Consider the following 20,679-nt stretch of genomic DNA (forward strand, 5'->3'; position numbering starts at 1 on the left):
TACAGCATTCCCTATCACAGTGCAGGGTCACTGGAATGCCACCCACCACCTCTTTCAACTCGTGCAAGGACATTAGAACAGGCAAAGATTTTAGATCTGTTTATTCAGATAGAAATTGAAAGCAGATGAATGGAGCACAGCCCCACTTCCTCTGCTGCCTCTTCCCCTGACTACATGAGAGAAGAGGAGAAGCAGGCAGAAAGCAGCAAATAATAATTTAGTGACAGAAGCATTGTGGTTCCCAGTTCAAACCTCTGCTTTCAGATAGCACAGGGACAGAGCATCAGTAGGTCAGTCACAGGGGAAACGGGTCATGTCTACCCAGGTGGCACCACCCTTGGTCACAACACCATCATCTGACAGGTTCCAAACCCGAATGCACAAACCAGAACCTTGTGAATGGGGTTGCAGTGTGCAGCATGCACCAAGGAACTACGGCAGCAACTTCCCTTGCAGTTTGCAGAGAGACAGCTCTGCTCCACCTTTCTCTGTGTGGAGAAGAGCCCCAGGCAGAGCTACCACCTTAAAGCAGCTAAAATTGCCAGTATAATTGGACCTTCTCAAGGCATTCTGCCTGTTTGGGATGATTACCTGACAGGGGTTTCTCCAGGCTGGCTCCTACAGTACCTCTGTGCACACTCTGCAGGGAGGGGGGCAGGCAGAGTCAAGGTACCAACAGCTTGGAATCCTACCGACCTTCAGGTGCCTCTTCTGCTTTGGAAATGGAATGTCTGACAGGAGTAGCTGGAGGAACTGCTGATCAGTGCACCGAGGGCACCTTGAGGAGTTTCACAGCTCACGTTTTTGGTACGACAGGATTAACTCCACAGACGCTGTGCCAGCGCACAAGGGCACAGGCAGGATCTCTGCTGTCCTGTTTCACCTCTCCCAGCTGGGTCTCTTTCCAGGCCTATGGAATCCAGTTCTCTGCTCGAAGCAGCCTTCCTGAAGGTACTCGCTGTAGAGATTATTTCATTGTAGAAGCACATGGATTGACTCACTGAGCAACACGCACATTTTCTATTCTTCCATTCTCTCTGCTGTTATTTAAACTGGGATTGAGATGCTCCTCCCCAGCAGCACAGCTCTGTTCCACGCTTCCCCAGGCAGCCATTCACTTGTTGAATTCCCAGTCACTTGGAAGTTCCCCCAATGCCCTTTCCATAGGGGGTGAGCAGGAGAGGAAGCGCTGTGTCCTGCAGAGCATGAACAGGAGTTGTACCGTAGGGATCTGCACTCCAGAGGCTTCACAGCTGTCTGTGGGACGTGGCTGCTGTTCCTTGGCATTGTGAGCTGCAGTCCAGGTTAGCCAGTGAGAAGCTGCTAAAGGCATTAACTGGACATTTCTCCTGCAAAATGATGGGTGGGCTCTACTTAAGCTTCAGCGGGGAGTCCCCACGGAAGGATCCGGCACTCTGCTGATTCCCGTGCCTCCCCTGGAAGGCCCAGCTGACCTGCTGATGTAACAGATAGGCTTTGAACTCCTAAGCACCACTGCATCCACTTCCAGCAACTGTTTGCTGCTGAGAAATTCTGACTGCAGCCAGTAAGGCTGTAACACCCACTTGGTTCTTCATCCCACCGCAGACACTGCGCGCTCTGCTCCGAGGCTGCACGGAATGCCGGGATGGACAAGAGGCGGGGATGGCAGCAAGCGCCTATTGAAAACCGGTAGCCCCAGGCTCTCGAAGGAGCTTCCCTCCCCCCTTCTCCCCACACATACACAAATTTGCAGAGTCAGTTTCCTATTTGTTTTCAAAGGGACAGGATTTCAAAGTCTTCATCTTCTGAGTCAAAGAACCTTTCCAATCTGTCGGCATCGGAGGAGTCTGGAAGAGAAGAAGAAAGCACTACCTCCGTGGGACACCCTGACTGTGAGACCAGCAGCTGGAGGGCATCACAATTTGAATGCCAAGTGCCCACAAGTTCCAAGACTCAGTGACATACCCGAGTGAAGGCTCTGAGCAGGGATGAGAACATGTCAATGGCATGGAAAATGCACTGGAGAGAATTATATGGAGCACAGAAGTGCGTCACCTTTCACAGATCCCAGAAACAACTCTGCTGTGACTGTTCAGTACAACCTTGCTGTGCCCCAACTCTGCATTAGCAGGAGACTGTTCTGCCTCAAGAGGCTCAAAATAAAGAGAACTTGCCCAGGTCTGGACTAATATCCATGAAGGTTTCTGGCCCAATTAAGGGATACATTCCTGCCATGTATCAGAGAATTGTTTCTACTGTAGTTACCTTTGGTACAACTGTTAGGGAATGTGATTACACAACATGCACTCTCCCAAAAGCAATTGTACAGTGTAGTTGATCCCTCCTGTCCATCCTTCCAACATATGGTGAGGAAGGAGCTCACACCTAAAGGGGAAGCAACTTTAGCACAGGGGAAATTCAGGTGAGACCAATGGGCAAACTGAGGAAGGAGAAACCTGTATTAACTCAGGCTGGACAGTCACAGAATGTCAGAATGGTTTGGGTTGGAAGGGACCTTAAAGCTTATCTCATTTCAACCCCCTGCCATGGGCAGGGACACCTTCCACTATTCCAGGTTGCTCCAAGCCCTGTCCAACCTGGCCTTGGACACTTCCAGGGATGGGGCAGCCACAGCTTCTCTGGGCAACCTGTGCCAGTGTGTCAGCACCCTCACAGGGAAGAATTTCTTCCCACTATCTCATCTAACCCTGCCCTCTGGCAGTCTGAAGCCATTCCCTTGTCCTGTCACTGCATGCCCTCTCCAGCTCTTTTGGAGCCTCTTTAGGCACTGGAACGGGCTCCAACTTCAATTACTCCTCCTAGTGAGGGACAGGACTAAGCCAAACAGAATGGCCATGGCAGATGGAAGAGTCGGTACAAGCCAGGGAAGAGGAAGAAGGACAAGTAGTCCACTACAAAAACATTTTTAAGAGTAGGAAAGGCAACAATTGGGGACAATTGGCAGCTTAAGGGAATCGAGCACTCTTACACCACAGGACAGTGTGATAAGGAAGGCTTTGAAAGTTCATGCTACAGAGAGACAGTGAGGAAGCACAGGGTGCAGGTGCAGGAGGCAGCCTGGTGCCTGGTGTCAGGGTGGGTTTGCCCACACACACTCACTGCTCTTGGCAGAAGCTGCCAATGCCTCTCTATCTCCTGCAATGTTTGTGCATGTTATGAACAAGATAAGCAGAGCCTGACGGTCAAGATTAGTGGCCAGCAGTTGTTCCTTCTCACACTGGCAGTGGTACATGCCAGGAAGGAGTGCCTTATGCTGGAACTAAGTGTGACCAGCCCTGTCTTGGACCATTTTCATTACATAACTACTCAGCTTTCAGCCTTTTCAACGGACCCTTTTGATTCCTCCAAGCATCCCTTAAATCCTAGATTCACATTACTGTGACAGCCTGTGAGCTTGTTTTTCCTTCTCCTCAGTCACCATCACCATTCACAGAATCGTTCTAAAAATCATCCTGAGACAATAGGATCTGCAAACCACTAGTTGAAAGCCAAAAAAAACCAGATCACTTGATCCAGGAACTCCAGCTCAAAGTCCAGAATGAACAGGAACATATCAGAAACCACTGTGCAACCTCAAAATTTCCAGAAAACCAAAGGGACAGGCTCACCCCAGCTCTCCCTCCCTCCCTCCCTGCGTGGCCTCACCTGGTGTGAGATTCAGGACGTCGGGGTTGGAGAAGTGCGAGGGCTGGCGTTCCACCAGCTCGAACATGGGCAGCGCTCCCCTGACCAGGGCCAGCTGTGGAGACAGAGCACAGCCATGAGAACCAACAGCTCTGCACTCCTGGGGCTCTTCAGGGGGTAATAACGATCTGTTGGCACTTCACTGCAGCTGGAAAAATGTTTTTCAAATCTTTTACTTGTGTCACCAACAGAATTTCAGAGCTATGCTCTCCTTGGTAGTTTAATAAGCTATTTTAATATGCTTTAAAATGGGATCATGCTGCTGAGAACATGGTCTCTGTGCAGTGGTTTGGCAACAAGACAATACCTGATACTCCTTTCAGTAAGAGTAGAATTAGATTCATTAAGGTTAGAAAAGATCTCCAAGACTGAGTCCAGCTGTTAATCCAGCAGTGTCAACACCACCACTAATCCATGTCCCCAGGTGCCACATCCACATGCCTTTGAATACTTCCAGGAATGGTGACTCCACCCCTTCCGTGGGAAGCCTGTTCCAATGTCTGACCAGATCTATAAACACAAACCTTTTTGATCTGCTGGCACCAGTCATTAAAGTCTGCCTCTGTGTTGCAGAAAAAGCCCTGAAAAGAAGAGAAAAAGATTTTATCCTTCTATATTTTAGATTGATTATTTCAGACCTAAGACCCTGTATTAATGCCAAGCAACATGATCAGGATTGTGAGCAGTTATCTACACCCAACTGCCTTGCTCTAAAACCATGCATGACACTACCCTGTGTTAAGTGAACACTCCACAAAGGCTGATTCTGACCAGGCTATCCAAGTGCTGGAATCATTAATGGCTGCTCTGCTGCAGAAGGAAAACCAGGAGGAACAACCCCCATGGAAAAAAAGGGCAGGCATCTCAGGCTCAACAGAAAACAAGCCACAGTGCCTCCTCATATGGATTCAGGAATAGCTGCAGATCTGCCCATCAAGACAGGAATCAAAGCCCAGACTAAACCTGAGAGAAGGACACAGCCCCAGGAGGAATGGCATTTAATTGCCACGCAAGGGGGACTTCCCTGGGACAGCTTCCCACACAAGGAGCTGCTTTATGGCTGTCACCAAAACCCGGGGCAGCACCTGACCAGAGCACAGCACTGCAGAGTGCCCAGCCCATCCCCACTGCCTCTGCCAGTTCCCTGGGGAAGGAGAGAGCTGTGGAACAGAGGGACCCCAGCACTGCTCCCTGGGGGATGGGGAGCAGGAACACACCACGGCGATGGAGGGGTCGAGCTCGGCGATGCTCATCCTGCACGGAGGGTGCTGGCAGTGGAAGCTCTCGTCGGGGAGGCAGCCGCTGTCACCGGGCTCCACCGCCGGCTGCGTGGTGTGGGGATCCAGGTAAATGAGCTCCTCGCCTGGACAGAGAGGCAAGGACACATCAACAGGAAGAACCATGCCAGCATGGTTCTTGGTCTCTGAGAAGCGGTGAGATAGAAAGAGTAAGAGCAACGGCAGAGCCAGCTCTCGTAACCACACAGAGGAAGCCACATTCTGGGGACAACTTGCTTCCAGCCACTTCCCCAAATGCTGCTCAGCCAGGCACAGAGCCAGCTGCCAGAACCACGGTGGCCACTCCACAGCAACCCCCTGGGATCGAGGTACAGGCACTGTTTGGGTACTGTCCCTGCTCACCCCTTCCCAGGTCCTGGGTAAGCTCAAGTAGACCCCAGAAATCTAAAGCACAAGTAACCTGAGGTCTCAGGCAGAGAGAGAAAAACAGAGGAGAGTAATGACAGTTTGTAAGGTTTGAGGAAGGGTCACCTAAAGGACAGTTATATCCAGCCAGGCCCCAGAGGGAGATCAGTTCTGAACTCGGGAAGCAGGTTCTATGCACTCCTCTTACTGACAGGAGTAGTGTTACACAGTGGCAGTTTATGGCCAGTGTTCAAATCTACATGACTCAGGTGAGAGGTTCGGCCCACAGCAGCCTTCCATGCTTCCAGCAGGGAAGGAAAACCCTGCAGCATTCCCCACAGGCCAAGCAGGAGAGCTGTGCACCCCACAGGCAGTGGGGGGAGATGCTTGGACAGCCTTTGCAGTCCTCTGGGCACTCACCTACATAGCCAATGAAGTAGTGAGCACTGTTTGGCTTCCCTCCGATCACTCCCAGGGACTGGGGCATCATGAAGCAGTGCTGGAAAAGCAACACAGAAAACACACAGCTGACAGACAGTGAGACAGCAGGTGGGAACAAAGGCAAACATCCAAAAATGCAGTGAGAAAGATGGGACAGGGACACAGAGAATCTGCAACTCTAGCAGCAAACCCAGCCATTTCTGGAGAGAAGCTCCATTAGGAAGGTAGAAGGCTACAACACAGGGCCTTCTAGGAGCATGGAAGCAGCTCAAAAACACTTCCAACTGCTGACAGGAACACAGAGATGGACCAAATGGAAGAAGCTGCACTACTCCAGGACTCAGTACGGGCGAGTCCTGGCTCTGCTGCTGTCAGTGGCAAGATCCCTGGAGCTGTCATCAGGCTGCAACAGTGCTCCCAGGAGGGAACAATCATTCAGGAAACAGTTTAAGTTCCTCATCCACCTGCAGCATCCAAGCATGATCTACTGAGATAAGGGAAGTAACCTCACAGGAATTTGGAGCTGTCTTACCCACACAGCTCAGAGCCTGCCAGCACTAGGACAGCAAGACAATGTGCACTCTGTCTTGTGCACATACTCTGCACACCCTTGCTTCTGCAGCTTCTCAATACTCCAACCTGTAACTGCCTGCCAGCTCCTGGCCTTAGTCTGCAGCACCAGCTCCAGCCTCAGAGCCACAGGAGTGTCCAACACTGCATTAACCAACACTCAGGTTACTGCCAAGCAGGGTATATTTGTGCTGAACAAATGCTTCAGCAGGTTGGTGCTATCTAAACACTGAGACCAAGCTATGAAGTAAAATCCCCAAAAGAAAAAAAAGCAACCTCAAAAAGGCACAACTCCCCGAGCCCCCACCCCATTTTCCTGACTAGAGCCTGCAAGAACCTGTATCCTGACCTCTGACATGAGTTGTCTCTCAACATATTTTTCTTTTGCAAACAGGACAATTATTTCTGAATAATTACTTAATTCACAACAGGATCCTTAAGCATCACCCCACCAGGAATTCAGCTCCAAATCCCCTACCTTTAGTGTTTCAATATAGGCTTCATTGATCTCTGTGAGCCCGAGGCGGAGAGGTATCAGCAGCACCAGTGGTTTCCACAGCACAAGCCTGTCTCTAACCCCTGGTTCCTCTGGGTACCCGTTATAGAGCACGTCTGACTCCAGGGCAGGACATGCTGCAGCTCCAGCACACGGCAAGTTGGACTGGCACAGCCGCCCTATGGAAAGGGAACAGGAGCAGAGAGCATCAGGAGTCACCTCCGTTTCCAGACCTTGAGTCGTTCTAGCCAAGCTCTGATCAACAACTGCTATTTTCTAAAAGCCTACAGCACTTAAAAACAACGAGAAAAGCTTGAAGAGGCCCAGTGCTGGGACTGTGTGATGTGTGTACTCCCTACGGGGCTGCTGAAGGGCTCAGCCTTTGAGCCAAGCTCACACCAAGTTTATGCCAGAGCACGTTGTACTCACAGCTACCATCTGCTGGGCAGTGAAAATGCCAGTTCTTCCACAAGGTGAGCAAGCACCTGTGCCAACAAGGTTGGATGAGCTGATTAGGCTGTCAGGCAACAGTCCTGAATTCACAAAGCTTGAAGGCAGAACGAGAAAAGTGTGGAGTGTCCAACTCCAGAGGAATTCACAGAGGATGTGAATGAACTGAATGAGGACAGTGTTATGGCTTAACACAGGAAATGCTCATCTGTAACAGTGCTGTAGCAAGATACAAACATGGCATCTGTCTAGAGTAGTTATAATTTTCCTAAGTTCACTTAAGTTTCCTAAAGGTTTTAACCTTCACAAATTTTGTTAGGGATCATTCAGCAGCCTCTTCACAGACCTAAAGCAGGATTGTCTCTGAACTCTGCAATTTCAGCATAAGCTTTGCCTCTAAGATGTGGGGTAGCAGAACTCCTCGGGGCATACACATGACACAAGCACTCTGCATCCTCATTCTACAGGCTTGACAAACACACAGCCAGGTTGTAATGCACCCAGGTTATGTAAATTCTGGTCCAGAAAGAGCTCGAAGCTTACCTGTCTCACTGGCCAATTTCATTACTTGCTGGGTGTGTGAAGAGAAAACCCCAAACTCCGAAGAAACCCACAGCACTTTAATCATGAAGCCAAGGCAATTAGACAAAATGCCAGAGGCTCATTTAATTTATTCCTGGCCTAAATTGAAGGCCAGGACACTCTAGCAGGTAGGACACAATGTAAACAAACACCTCAATCACCAGCCATTTGACCTTGGTGTTTGTTCACTACTGAGAGCTTCAAACCCAGCTGAACAAGGGCAATGTTACACCCAAATTTAGAATAAATACAACTTTGATCTAAAGCCTCAGGAGGAAAGACAACCTGCATGGATGTCTGCAGTTTCTCCCTGTACTGTCCCTCAAGAAGGGAGAAGGTGTATGTGTGCATCTCATGCACAGACATAGTTACCAGAAGTCCTGGAAATTTTAAGTAGTGATTTCTCCTGTTAAAACAGGTTCTTTTGTTGCAGTAGCCTGCCTGTCCTGGTGATCTGATATCAGCTGCCAATCCAGGGCTGTTGCTGCATGGGGTGTCACTGCAGGTTTCCTCATCAGGCGAAGCACCTGGCAATCCTGCGCTGTGGTGTGAACATATTTAACTCCAGTTTAAGCAGCAGAGAGCTTGGCACAGACTAAATTCACCTTGGTCTTTGGCAGGCTTTGCACTGCTATGGTGGCAGAGCGTAGCAGAACTTGCCTAAAGCTTCCCAGCTGGATCCAAACTATTTACTGCAAACATATTCCAACAGATCTGACATGACACCTCTCCTGCTGTGGCTGCTGCTGTCAGGTACTGCCTTGGAGCCTCATCACGTTTCTGATGCACAGGATCCTCCAATGCCCAACTGAGAGCCCCTTTCTGATGGAACACAGGGATAAAGGTGGATGTTTCTTCAATGCTGTAGCAAAAGGCATTTCCTGTGAACCTTTGGCTTAACCTTATCAGTGACCAAATTAATGGATGTATGAAACAACACGACTTCCATCATCAATGTCTGGGGCACAAGGTATCTAACACAAACCTACAGATGGGTAACACATCAGACCCACTCACACAGTGACTTTCAGGCCCTGTACAGGTACATTATGATCCACATCTGAGGAAAACAAACACGCCCTGCCCATGACAAGCAGTACGGACACGCCACTTGAAACATCATCAGTGCTGAACAGCCAGTGCCACAAAGACAGAGCCTGCAGCACACCCAAGCCTCGCAGCCAGCATGCTTCAGCTCTACAAGTGATGTTTTCAGGCTAAAGATGAAAGATAAATCCAATTTCTGTTTTTAAATTGGCCCTTGTTTAAGCCAAGGACATCAGCATGTACCTTGAGCTAAGGTCAGACAGGCACTTCTCAGTCAGATCCAACTGAGCTGCCTGACAAGAGATGGAGCTTTGTAGCATGACTGTCCTGCACTCCAGGGATAAACTGCCTGGTAGTTGATTCTGGTTCTGTGGCAGCCAAGAAGCCTAAATGATGCCTGCCACAACCTCACCTGTAACCTTGCCCCAGCTCCAGCACTCACCAGAGCATTGTACCTGCCATTCCAGAGCACTGCCCTGGCAGAAACACTGCAAGGTTTGTGCTGGGTGAGCTCCCTGCCTCAGGAGTTGACCTAAAGCAAGCCAGGGGCAGGGCTGGTGAGGCCAGGACAACCAGCAGTGCAGGCACTCAGCTTTCATTACTGCAGGGCTGCAGCCTGAGCAGGCAGGCTCAGGATGGGCACCAAGACCTGCTCAGGCTCCAGAGCCAGCCTGTAGGCAGGATGCACCAAAAAACCCCAAACAAAAAAGAAGGGAAAAAAAAAACAAAACCATGAGTGAACACTCCTTAAAATGATGAGATTCACTCTAGAGATGGGTTTCCTTCTTATCCCTGCCCCCTGCCAGTTTTGTTCACTTTTCCCTTCAGTGATTTGTTCTAGTTTTCTTATCCTGCCTAATAGCAGAGGCATCCTACCCATTATATGAGAGATGAAGCAGCCATTTACTGCTTGCTACTTGTGGCCATAAACAGGTCTGACATTGCCATCCAAGCAGCTCCCACTTACTGTCTGAAGGTCAGCAAACCTTCCCTCCAGATAGAGAGGCCAGTATGCCAAGCCAGAGGCTTTATCAGATGAAGCAAAAGTCAAACAAGGGCCTTCCTTGGCGTAGAACAGCAGTTCTCACCTGGTTTCAGAATGGTTGGCCATAGCTTTCAGAGACCAGAGAATGGTGAGTGTTGGAAGGAGCCTTAAGGCTCACCCAGTCCCACCCCCTGCCATGGGCAGAGACACCTTCCACTACCCCAGGTTGCTCCAAGCCCCATCCAACCTGGCCTTGGACACTTCTAGGGATGGGGCAGCCACAGCTGCCCTGGGCAACCTGTGGCAGGGCCTCCCCACCCTCACAGGGAAGAATTTAAGACAGAACATGTACTTCATGTTTGTTGTGCTCTCCAGCTTTTTTCTGGCTTGTTGCTGCCAGGGGATACATCCCATTCTACCTCTGTGTGGTACTTACGGATTTCTTCCATCACTACTGTGTTGTCCATGGCTATATGTACTGCCAGGGAACTCCACGTATCAAAAGTTGCGAGTTTTCTACGGGAAAATTAAAAGCAAATACGTAAGGAAGAATTAATACAACTGCATGACAAAGATGGTGGGGTAGCAGAGAGGAGAAACTGGATTAGGAGAGACTGGTGTAATCAATTATGCTATGAAGTGTGCTTTGATAGAGGCAGAGCTGTAGACTTCATTACTGCCTGAAGAATAAAGAATAAACAAGGTTGCAAATGGGATCACACCTGGGAATCTAATCTGCCCCTCAGCAGCTACTAAGTACACGAGCCCTGATACAATCTCCAAGTGGAATTCCTTAACTGCTGGTTACCAGAAAGTGAGACAGCATTAGAAGTGAAATAAAAGCACTTTGACTTCCCATACATTATCTCCTGACCACCTGTACCAGAGCCTGGGCTAACTCAGCCTATGGCCTGACCTGGGAAAGCTGCCTTTAAGCAATCCCAGCCTACTCCAGGGAACTACCTGCTCATGTACCAACGTGAGGGGAGAACAGTGAGAGGAGGGAGGGTGTTAGTCAAGGCAGCCCGTGCTCCCACAGTGGTCAGAACCCTGTAAGCTCAGGTACCACACCCCAAATGACCCCACACTGCCTGGTTCAACAGGCAAAAGGAAAAAAAGCAGCCCTTACTTGAGCACCTGCGCGACTGTGTTTGGTCCGTACCACTGGCCTATGGATTTTCCCTCTCCAACTCCCATCTGGGCTGCAGCACAAGGAAAAAAAAATTAGTAAGTAATTTCACCCACACTGCATCCCTCGCTCAGCAGGCCTGTATTAAATAGGGAAGAATTCTCACTTGGAAACATTGAATCAGCAGAATGTACCCTGTCATGGGGTATCTTTTTGTAGGTGGGGGTGAGCAGCTCATCCTGAAGGACTGTAAAGCAAATCCTTTCCCCAAAATGCAGCAGCACAGAAGTTCAAAGGGCAATGTTGCCTCAGAAGAAACTTTACACAGAGTGTTTGATCACCAGACCACCCCTGTAACCCATGTTCTGTTCACTGAAGCTGTGGGTACCTTAACACCCCATACGAAACAGGCAGCTTCTCTTTTATTTTTCAGGGAAGTCTGTATTGAGGTGAGATCCTTCCTTACTCCATTTGCTTCTTCTGAGCATTTCTTTCCTCTTACCTATCTGGTGAATGGAGTAGTAGCTGTCTTTTTTGTCAATGAAGGCATTAAGAACGTTGAAGTAATTGTCCATCTGCCTCTTCCCTTTTATCCACCTCCAATCTAAGACAGAAAATGGGATATATGAAACAAAGCATGGTATTTGTTAGCAACTAGAGGCTGCAAGCAACAACTCTCTTCCTGTGCATCAACCAACTGACCTGATTTTCACATTGTTATCTTACTATTAGGCATCTGAGGCATTTCCAACAGTCACAGACTAATTTTAAAAGAACAGAAAGCATCCTCACAGCTAGGATAAAGAAATGTCACCCACAGAAAATCAAATAATATTAATAATAATAATAAAAAATACAAATATCTATGTAGAGTTGGAGAAAACAGGGAAAAACCTGCTGAAGAGTTCCCAGTAGATTTCTCTCCCAACAGCCCTGAACTTGAGAAGACTGAAGAGAAAGTTACAGAGCCCTCACAGCAATTCCCTCCTGTGCCCTTGTCATCTCTGTCCTTACAAGTGCTGCACTTGTGGGAGCACACGGCCCTGGAAGTCAGTGTGGGCTGGTTTACCTCTTCCCAGATGCCTGCAGACCAAGGCCTGAGCAAAGATCATCTGGCCACAGCGCAGCATACAGCCCCAGCCGGTGTCCGACGTGGGACCGGTGCCTCCTGCAAACGAGGACGGAGAACAAACACGGAATGAAGGGGAGAACAGGGCCAAGAGGGAGAGAAATGCAGGCACAGTAAGTCTGTGTGGGCAGCAGGCTCACAGAGACACGAGGCAGGGAATAAGGGCTAGCTTAGCTCACACACCCAAGGCTGAGAACCAAAAATGTGGTTAACAATGAGTGACTTAATGGCGTCCCCTAAAAGCAAATAAACAAACCCCTCTAACGCCAACTGAAAGGGGAAAAAACTTCCAAGGGAAATCCAAACAACCCAAGAGAGAGCTGAATTTCTCAGGAGCACAGTGGCCTCTAAGCCTGGCTGCAGACTCCCAGCCCAATTCAGAGACAGCTCTATAGAGGTGTCTGCTGCAGGTGACTCTTGCAATCCTCACCTTGAGAAGGCAACTCAACAAGTCCCAAGGAATTCCTACATAAGAAGCAGCAATGACAGGCTAAGATTCCAAAGTGAACAGTGTAGTTAGGCCAAAAGAAAAAGGATCAGACAAAAAAAAAAAAATAAAACCACCCCAGCAATGAAAAAAAAGACACATCCTACATCATGTTAGAGAATAAGCTGGATATTAGCTCACACTGGAAAGTCTGAGACAAAGACTTTCAAGACAAAGCTCAAGGCTGGAAGCATTTCCCTGACAGACTTTCCAAAGGAAACTGCAGCTCCTCCACTGCAGCTCTGGCTATTACTACAAATAATAGAGATAAACATTCAGTGTGACCACAGCAGGTGAGCTGTCTCATGAGCACACAGCCAGCTGTGCCTGGGCAAAGCTGCCAGAAGTCTTTGTAAGGCTGCTTCTGTCTTTTAGTCTTAAACAACTACTCTCCACAGGGAGAAAAATCACCTAGAGAACTATTTAATCAACATCTGGATGTTCAGCAGCTGTCTTCCATGATTTCACCAGTAATTTATAACATATACAACTTCCAAGAATGATAAAGCTTTACCAAATTAGCATTAGACAGTCCCCTAACCCTTACAATATTTAAGTGGGCAAGCACAGAGGGAAGTGACAAACAACAACAGGGATGACTGGAAGAAGAAAAATACTAAAAAAGGTTTACTGTATATATGCAAATAATATTTATTCTGTAAATGGGAAATGACTCAGAAAATGGTGTCTGCCTTTGCCTCACAGCCTTTAATGACTCACAAAACCCCAATTGTGTCTGCGAGCCAGTTCAATATGTGCTAACCCTTCAGTCTCAAACACGTGTTTAACTGTGGTGCACAAACATGAATTTAAAGGAATTAAACTACATCAAAGATGTCTGAGGGCTTGTGAGACAGAGGATTTACCAGCAGGGAAAGAACAGCACAAGCCAGAAGGACCAGTTACCAAGAAGTCTCTTTTCCTAATCTGAGCCATATTCCTTCCCCACTGACTGCTGGAGATGGCACTGACAGAAGGGGGATTTGGGTGGGGCTTGGGATCCCATTTGCCTTAGATCCTCTTGGAATCCCCTTGCTCTTAGATCTCCTCTGATATACCTTGCACCCAGAACACAAAACTAAACCCCAGAAGAGGCCATACAGAATATCTTAAGGAACCAAGACATCCTCCTTCGAGTTCACTGGGAAGAATTTCCCATATCACTACAGCTCCTGTGTGTAACAGGCACTTCAGGCATTTAAACCCCCCCACACAAACAAAACCCCACACACAGTCTAGAGCAGATGCACAAAAGCAGCAATTTCCATATCATATCTGTAGCTTTCATAATTTTAATCCACTTCAGGCCCAAGACCATTATTCAATAATATTTCACACTAGACTGATGTAGGATGTGATGAGCATGAAGCACAGAAATCTTCCCAAGCTGCATAAAAAAAAAAAGAGCAGGCTTCCCAAACTCCTCCTTGTGTCCTTTTTGAAACCACTGCTATCCCTCATACCCCAGGGGATGAGGAATTCCCATTATCAGATAAGCAAAAGTGTGTCCAATCAATTAAATGAAGCGCATTTCAGATTTCTTATGAATGGAAACGACGTCATGCTTGTGGGGACTGCTTTGTCAGGGATAACCAGATTATGATCATTTCCAGGATGTCTTTAGACTCCTCCACAGTACATACCAATAGCAGGGAAGTTCTTTCTGTAGGTGAACCAAAGGCGAGAGGTCACATCCAACAGGATCTCTTCCTTCTCTGAAAGGTGTTCAGCATTGAAAAGCACACGTGAGGGTGGCACCACCACAGCCAAGCCCACCTCCCACTCACCCTCCCTAAGAACAGCAGCGTCTGCTCCTCACAGCCTGCATTCCCAGAGAGGGAGAGCCTGGCTGAGGAACAGGGCAGTGCTGCTGTGCAGAAAAAAAACTTCCTTTTCCCCCCAAAACAGCTGCAATCAACCCAAAGACACTACAGCCACAGGCAAATTATGAAGAGGCAAACCATCTTCTTTCCTCTGAGTATCCCCCTGCCTCCACCATCCAGCCCTCATGACATGTCCCAATAACTACTATATGGTAACTTTCTGCACAGAAATATTCCAGACTCCACAGAAACGGCCAGACAGATAGAAGCCTGGCAGTTAAAAGCCAAGTGCAACACTAACAAAGTGCCCTGGAGCATCAGAACGTTGCACTGCCCATGAAAATACCTGTAAAAACGCTGTATTTCCGGCCAAGGATCCAGACAGGTTCTTTGGTCTCAGGGAAGTCTTCATACTCAAACCTGAGGGTGTCGTAGGTAAGGGTAGCTGGAAAGAGAAAAGAGAAATTACAGACCTTTCATAGCTTTTCCTTGTGTTTTAAAAACCAGGCAAAGCTACAGAACCAGAGCTGCTGTGGCCCCGTAACTCACAATCCCAGAGCCTCTGGGCTGCACTGCACCCACAGGCTCTGGGAGGCACAGGGGTGATCCAGCCCTGACTCGCTCCTGGCTGCTCCACAGGCACAAAAGCAGAGGGATTTCCAGGCTAGGCCAGTTCCAGGTTCTGCCTGGGGCAGAAAACATCTAAAACTTCAGCTGGCAGCTATATCATTTTCCAGAACAGGCACCATCCTGCGTGTCATCAGCAATGATGTTGAGGTTCTTTTCCAGCAAGCAAAGTGGTAAAAATCCTCTTTCAGAGAATATAAATTTGGAAGGAAGGACACACAAAACACAGATCACCTTAAGATGGGAACTAAACCTTGCTCAGTCCCTCCTCAAGAGGCAACCAACCCAGCAGAAGCCTTTACAGGTGTCACCCACAACGTGAAGAACGCAGAGCTGTGCGGATGTACCTGTACACAGGTGACAGGCAAACCTTGTCCCTTTTACTGGCTCCCTTCACAGCACAGCATCCATCAGTGCCTAAATATCCATCCTCTTCCAGGACCATGACAGAACAACCCAGCAGCACAGGCTGCCCTTGGAGCAGGGCAGCTTAAGCTGTCATCACAGGGAGGAAAAACCAGGAGATACAGATGAACTGTGCTCCACCAGGTCCGTGTTTGGAAATCAGGCACTTTAAAGTAGCCTGGGAACCCTGGAAACGAACCAACTGATTTTGCAGGAGTCAATTCTTTAACAAGCCACACCTAGAATTTAAAGCAGAGCTAAGCCAGACTGCTCTGTAACTATTAAAGCAGCGACTGAAAAATCCCTCTCACAGCAAATGCAGTAAAATCTGCAGTAATGGGAGTTGAGTTTAAAGCAGGACAAGGGAAAGCCGCTCCCCTCCATGTCACACACCTCGCCTTTGGCTTCCTAGGAGTCACCTGCTGCTACACAAGAGACTTTGGCCTCCTGTAGGTATCTCATCAGCCTTCTGCCCCTGGGCTCTCTGACCTGGAATTCCAATTGTCCAAGAAAACACTGGAGTAGCAGCAGCAAGACACCCTCACTAAGACCAGCTACTCTTTAACTTGGGCAATAGAGGTGACAACACGCTCCTAAATAAAACTTTGCATCAGGCTCTGCCTTAAGTCGAGCCCAAAAGATCTGGAGCACATTCCCTGGGTGAATTAGTCCTTAAGACTGTTTCAGGCACATTTAGGATAGCACAGGCCACACATTCCCATTCCCATCCCACGGTGTGACTCCTCAGCAAGCCAAGCAAAGCAATTCTGTTTGTACAGAGATGTCCCAGTGAACTATTGCAGTCTCCTCTAACAAACTTTAGCAGGGAAATTAAGGATTTCTTTCCCATCTACTACCCAAAGTTTACCAATTTCCAGATTGGTAAGAGATACGATCTTAACATAAAACCTGAAGTTCTCAGGAAGGTTTTAAAGCTCCAAGGAATATTTTGTGGTCTGTCAGTTCTCAAGCTTGCCAAGTATCTGTCTCTCTGTCAGGGGCCCCAAATTGTTTGAAGAAAATGACTGAAACAAGGATGCTACACAGGAACTATCAAATGACCCACCATCCCTCCTTCTCAGCAACGTTCCCTTGCCTGCTCAAATGTCACAACCTCTGCAGCCTCACATTTTGCAGGGCACCAACCAGATCCTTAGCAAAGACAGGATTTGCAACTGGATGCTTCCCTCTGTATTCAGGGAATGCATCACATGTGCCATGACACTGCACATTTGGGATGAGAGTCCCAGGCTTGCAGCCCTTCAGCTGAATGCCTAACATCTGGCTGTGTGTGTCCAGCTGTGCATCCAGACATTAGTGCCATACTGGTATTTTGGGAGAAAACACTTGAAAAGGCACAACTGCTAAACACAGGAGTTCAGGTTTCCCCTCTGCAGGGAGGCAAACTCAAGTGACTGCTCCCAGTTAGCATCAAGGACATTATAAAGGCAGCAGTAAACTCCTCACAAGGCTTGAGGTCACTGAGTGTTTCCCTTACAAGCATCCACCCTCACGTGCTCCAGCACTTTTCCAAGCTATATCCCTTGTGCTATTGCCCAGATGGTCTAAATACGAGTCAGTGGGGCCCAAGCAATTCAGGCAGAGGCACAAAGTGTCACAGTGGGCACAGGAACCTTTCTCTCCTTCTTATAGCCAGAGAGAAAGGGTCTGAAAAGAAGTAGGCCTGGAAATTCCCCAAGCAGAAATCCTGTTTGAAGCTGCTCCTCTCAGAGCTGCAGAAGCTGGGTGAGATCAGCACATTTCTCAGGCAGTGCTCCAAAACTTCACCTTCAGAAAGCCCTCAGTGTGTTTTAATTACTGACCTCTGAGCATCCAGGACAGCGGAGCAGCAGTTCCTGCAAAGAAAGATGTGCAGCTGCTGCACATCAAACACAACAGTTCAACTTCACACGGATTTAAAGTTAAAAAGCAGAGTGTCAGCCCTGCACAGCTCACCCTGAGAAAGGCAGCCTTGCTTTCTAGGGGTCTTGGGCACACTGAGAATGATGTGAGGCTCTCTGGATCTCTGCCCCATGGGCACACCACCCATAGGATCTGCAGAACACCTTCTCCTCCTAGAAAGCCTCAGCAGAAAAGGCAAAGCTTTGTACACACCTCTACAGAATCACAGAATGGTTTGGGGTGGAAGGTTAAAGACCATCCAGTTCCAGCCCCTGCCATGGGCAGGGACACCTTCCACTAGACCAGGTTGCTCCAAGACAAATCCAATCCAGTCTGGAACACTCCCAGGGATGTGGGAACAAACACCACTGCAAAAGACACCTGTATTAAAGGAATTAAGTAGTAAAGGCACTCAAACTCAAAGGACATTAAATACCAAGATAAAGCTGAAATGTTTGAGTTCTCTTCCACTTCTGTGCACATGGTTGAAGAGCAAGGAACCAACCCCTGACACACAGCACGTGCCCACAATAACAGTGACCTTCAACAGCACTTCACTAAACATGAGTTTGGGTGAGGTTACTGAAAAGCTCTGCAGCATCACAGAATCCCAGAAGGTCTGGGTTGGAAGGGACCTTAAAGATCATCCAGTTCTACCCCCTGCCATGGGCAGGGACACCTTCCACTAGCCCAGGTTGCTCCAAGCCCCGTCCAACCTGGCCTTGGACACTTCCAGGGATGGGGCAGCCACAGCTTCTCTGGGCAACCTGTGCCAGGGCCTCCCCACCCTCACAGGGAAGAATTCCTTCCCAATATCCCATCTAACCCTGCCCTCTGGCAGTGGGAAGCCATTCTCCCTTGTCCTGTCCCTCCAAGCCCTTACCAAAGTCCTTCTCCAGCTCTCTTGGAGCCCCTTCAGGCACTGGAAGGGACTTTAAGGTTTCCCTGGAGCCTTCTCTCCTCCAGCTGAACACCCCCAGCTCTCTCAGCCTTTCCTCACAGAAACACATCTTGACACAGCACAAGAACAACTGTCTAAATACACAGAATTAGGGTAGAGGGTGAAATTTTCCCTCCCTACTTATATTCCTAAGCTGCACAACAAAACACTCGAGCTAAAAACATTATCCCAACTTGTACCAAACACACAGGGAGAGGCAGCCGGGGCTGAGAGCAGCCCTTGAGCACTGCTGTCACTCTGCAAAGTGCTGGAGGCCAGGCCTGTGCTCACAGCAAGTACAGAGCCCCCGAAAGCCACCAGCTCCCTCTGCCTCACCATCACCAGCGCCACTTGTTTCTCCACCAGCTCTGGGAAACAAATAACCAGTCAAGTCTTGGTGACTCAAACAGAAACGCAGCAGGTGATTGTCCTTGTGGTTTGAACAGCACCAAGCACTCGGTCAGAGCCTGCCTGCTGAAAACCTTGTCATGCAAAATACTGAAGCGGAGGAAAACCAGGCTTTGCCACACCTCCCTTCCCAAATTGCTTCCCCCATTCTCTGCAGAGGCTTGGCTCTCATTGCTCCCCAAATCCTTCAGCCTCCAGTGAACACCACCAAAAAGGAGTCAGAAATGAGGTGGATGATCCTCTCCCTCAGCTGATGCAGAGGGCAGGAACGCTACTGAACGTGGAACATTTCAAAGGAGAGCCGAGAAGGTAAATTTACTACATTAGTAAAACTCATTGCTGAAAAACACCAAACAGCTGGAACCCTTCCTTCTGGCCTCTGCAGACAAAAGATTAAATCTTTTATTTCTCCTAAGCTCTTTCAAACAAGACAAATCCTGATTATCTGAGCACCAATGAGGAGTTAAAGGACAGCTAGGGAAAAAGTCATTTAACTGGAGAGTAGTGCTTCCTTGGACATCCAGAGCAAACAGTTCAAAGTCTGCCTGTCAGGTCCTGTTCTGGGAGGGGGGCTGGACACCGAGGGGCTTGATCCCAGAGACCCCCCTGCCCCTCCCCTTTGCACGGAGGAGATCCAGCCCCACTGCCCACCGCAGCCAGGCTTTCCTTCCCTTGTACCGATCACACCAAGGGACAGCGAACACATCTCCCGGCTCAGGGTGTGCCAGTTCACTCCCCGGACCGCGTCCTGTTCCCAGGTGTGACACTGGATCCAAGGACGCTCCGGCAGAGTCGGGACGCTCTCAGCCGGCCTGAGCTGACAACAGCAGCGCCAAGGACGGAACAAGCCGGGACAGCCGCCCGGGGGGACGGGAGCTGCGGGCTGCCCGGGACACACGCGGAGGAGGAGCCCGCGGAGCACAGGGAAGCGTTTGTTGGGATGGAACAAGGCTTATCTCCGCGGTGGGGGGTGGAAGCTGCTGCTGCACCAAGGCTGGAGGGAAGCGGGTCCCAACACCAGAGTCAGGCACTTTTTTTACCCTCCTCTGTAAGAAAGCAAAAAGCTGTACCGCAGACAGCTGTGCTGGAGCCCTCGGGGAGGGCGATGAGCGGCTGAGTCGCCCTCCCACCCCTCGGCGACACCTTCTCACCTCCCCGAGAGTCACCCGCTCACCCCCAAGCCGCACGCTCGCCCCCGAGGCCTCACGGGGAGCGGGGCACAGGGACACGGCCCTGCCACCGCCCCCGCCCCGCTCCCCCCCGGGCAGCCCGGACCAGGAGGCCGAGCCCCGAACCGCCGAGGAGCGGCGGCACCAGCGGGGCTGGGGGTCAGGAGGGACCCGCCTGCGCCGGCCACGGAGCCACCACCGCCACCCCTCCGCCCCGCCGGGGGGCGGCCGGGCCCCGCACGGCCCCGCAGGGCCGCGGCTCCCGAGGAGGCGAGCGGCGCCTTCGCCGCCGCCCGTCGGGGAGGCCGCGCCGGTGCGGGCGGTGCCGGGGAATCGTGAGCCCCGAGCGGCCGCCGCTGCGGGCGGTGCCGGGGGTCCCGGGGGGAGCGGCCGCCGGGCCGGGGCTGGGCCCGGCCGGACCCACCTGCGTCCATGGCGGCCCCGCCGAGCTGCGGCCCCGCGACACCCGTGCCCGGCGCGGCCCCGCGCGGCTGATGGCGCGACGCGCCGCGCCCGACCAATGGCAGCGCCGCTCGCCGCCGACCCCCGCGCCCATTGGCTGTCGGCGGCGCTCGTCACGGCCCGGCGCGCCGCGCCTCTCCCCTCGCGCGGTGTGGGCTGCCATGTTGCCGTACGGAGCGGCGGTGCGGGACGCGGGGAGGCAGCGGGGCGGTGGCAGAGTCGGGGATATGGCCAGGCGACGGGGTGGCCCGTGATGGCTCCGCTCTTTGCGTGGAACGCCGGCAGGCGCGGCCCGTG

General features: G+C 50.3%; 1 protein-coding gene across 4 annotated transcripts; it reads right to left on the reverse strand.

The window, feature by feature from the left end:
• Positions 1–84: 84 nt before the first annotated feature.
• ATG4B (autophagy related 4B cysteine peptidase) lies at positions 85–20,444 on the reverse strand. 4 transcript variants are annotated; one of them, XM_064666815.1, is made up of 14 exons: positions 20,345–20,444; positions 14,816–14,914; positions 14,290–14,361; positions 12,100–12,198; positions 11,533–11,634; positions 11,031–11,103; positions 10,338–10,417; positions 6,820–7,016; positions 5,751–5,829; positions 4,905–5,050; positions 4,212–4,268; positions 3,649–3,742; positions 1,724–1,829; positions 85–1,454 (listed from the first exon to the last, which is right to left on the reverse strand). In XM_064666815.1, the coding sequence occupies exons 1-13, from the start codon at positions 20,352–20,354 to the stop codon at positions 1,756–1,758; spliced, it is 1,182 nt and encodes a 393-aa protein (XP_064522885.1). In that variant the 5' UTR covers positions 20,355–20,444; the 3' UTR covers positions 85–1,454; positions 1,724–1,755. The 4 variants fall into 4 exon arrangements, with proteins under 4 accessions (XP_064522885.1, XP_064522884.1, XP_064522883.1 ...); XM_064666814.1 differs by having other exon boundaries at positions 85–1,457; XM_064666813.1 differs by having other exon boundaries at positions 85–1,829.
• Between the last annotated feature and the right edge of the window lie 235 nt (positions 20,445–20,679).

The sequence above is a fragment of the Pseudopipra pipra genome, chromosome 10 (genome assembly GCF_036250125.1).
Source record: "Pseudopipra pipra isolate bDixPip1 chromosome 10, bDixPip1.hap1, whole genome shotgun sequence".
Taxonomy (NCBI): domain Eukaryota; kingdom Metazoa; phylum Chordata; class Aves; order Passeriformes; family Pipridae; genus Pseudopipra; species Pseudopipra pipra.

Excerpts from the sequence above, each read along its gene's own strand:
- ATG4B (XM_064666815.1), bottom strand. Across the intron at positions 5,830-6,819 it reads CCTATATTGAAACACTAAAG|CACTGCTTCATGATGCCCCA; the intron begins GTAGGGGATTTG and ends TTGCTTTTCCAG. Across the intron at positions 4,269-4,904 it reads TCGACCCCTCCATCGCCGTG|GGCTTTTTCTGCAACACAGA; the intron begins GTGTGTTCCTGC and ends TCTTCTTTTCAG.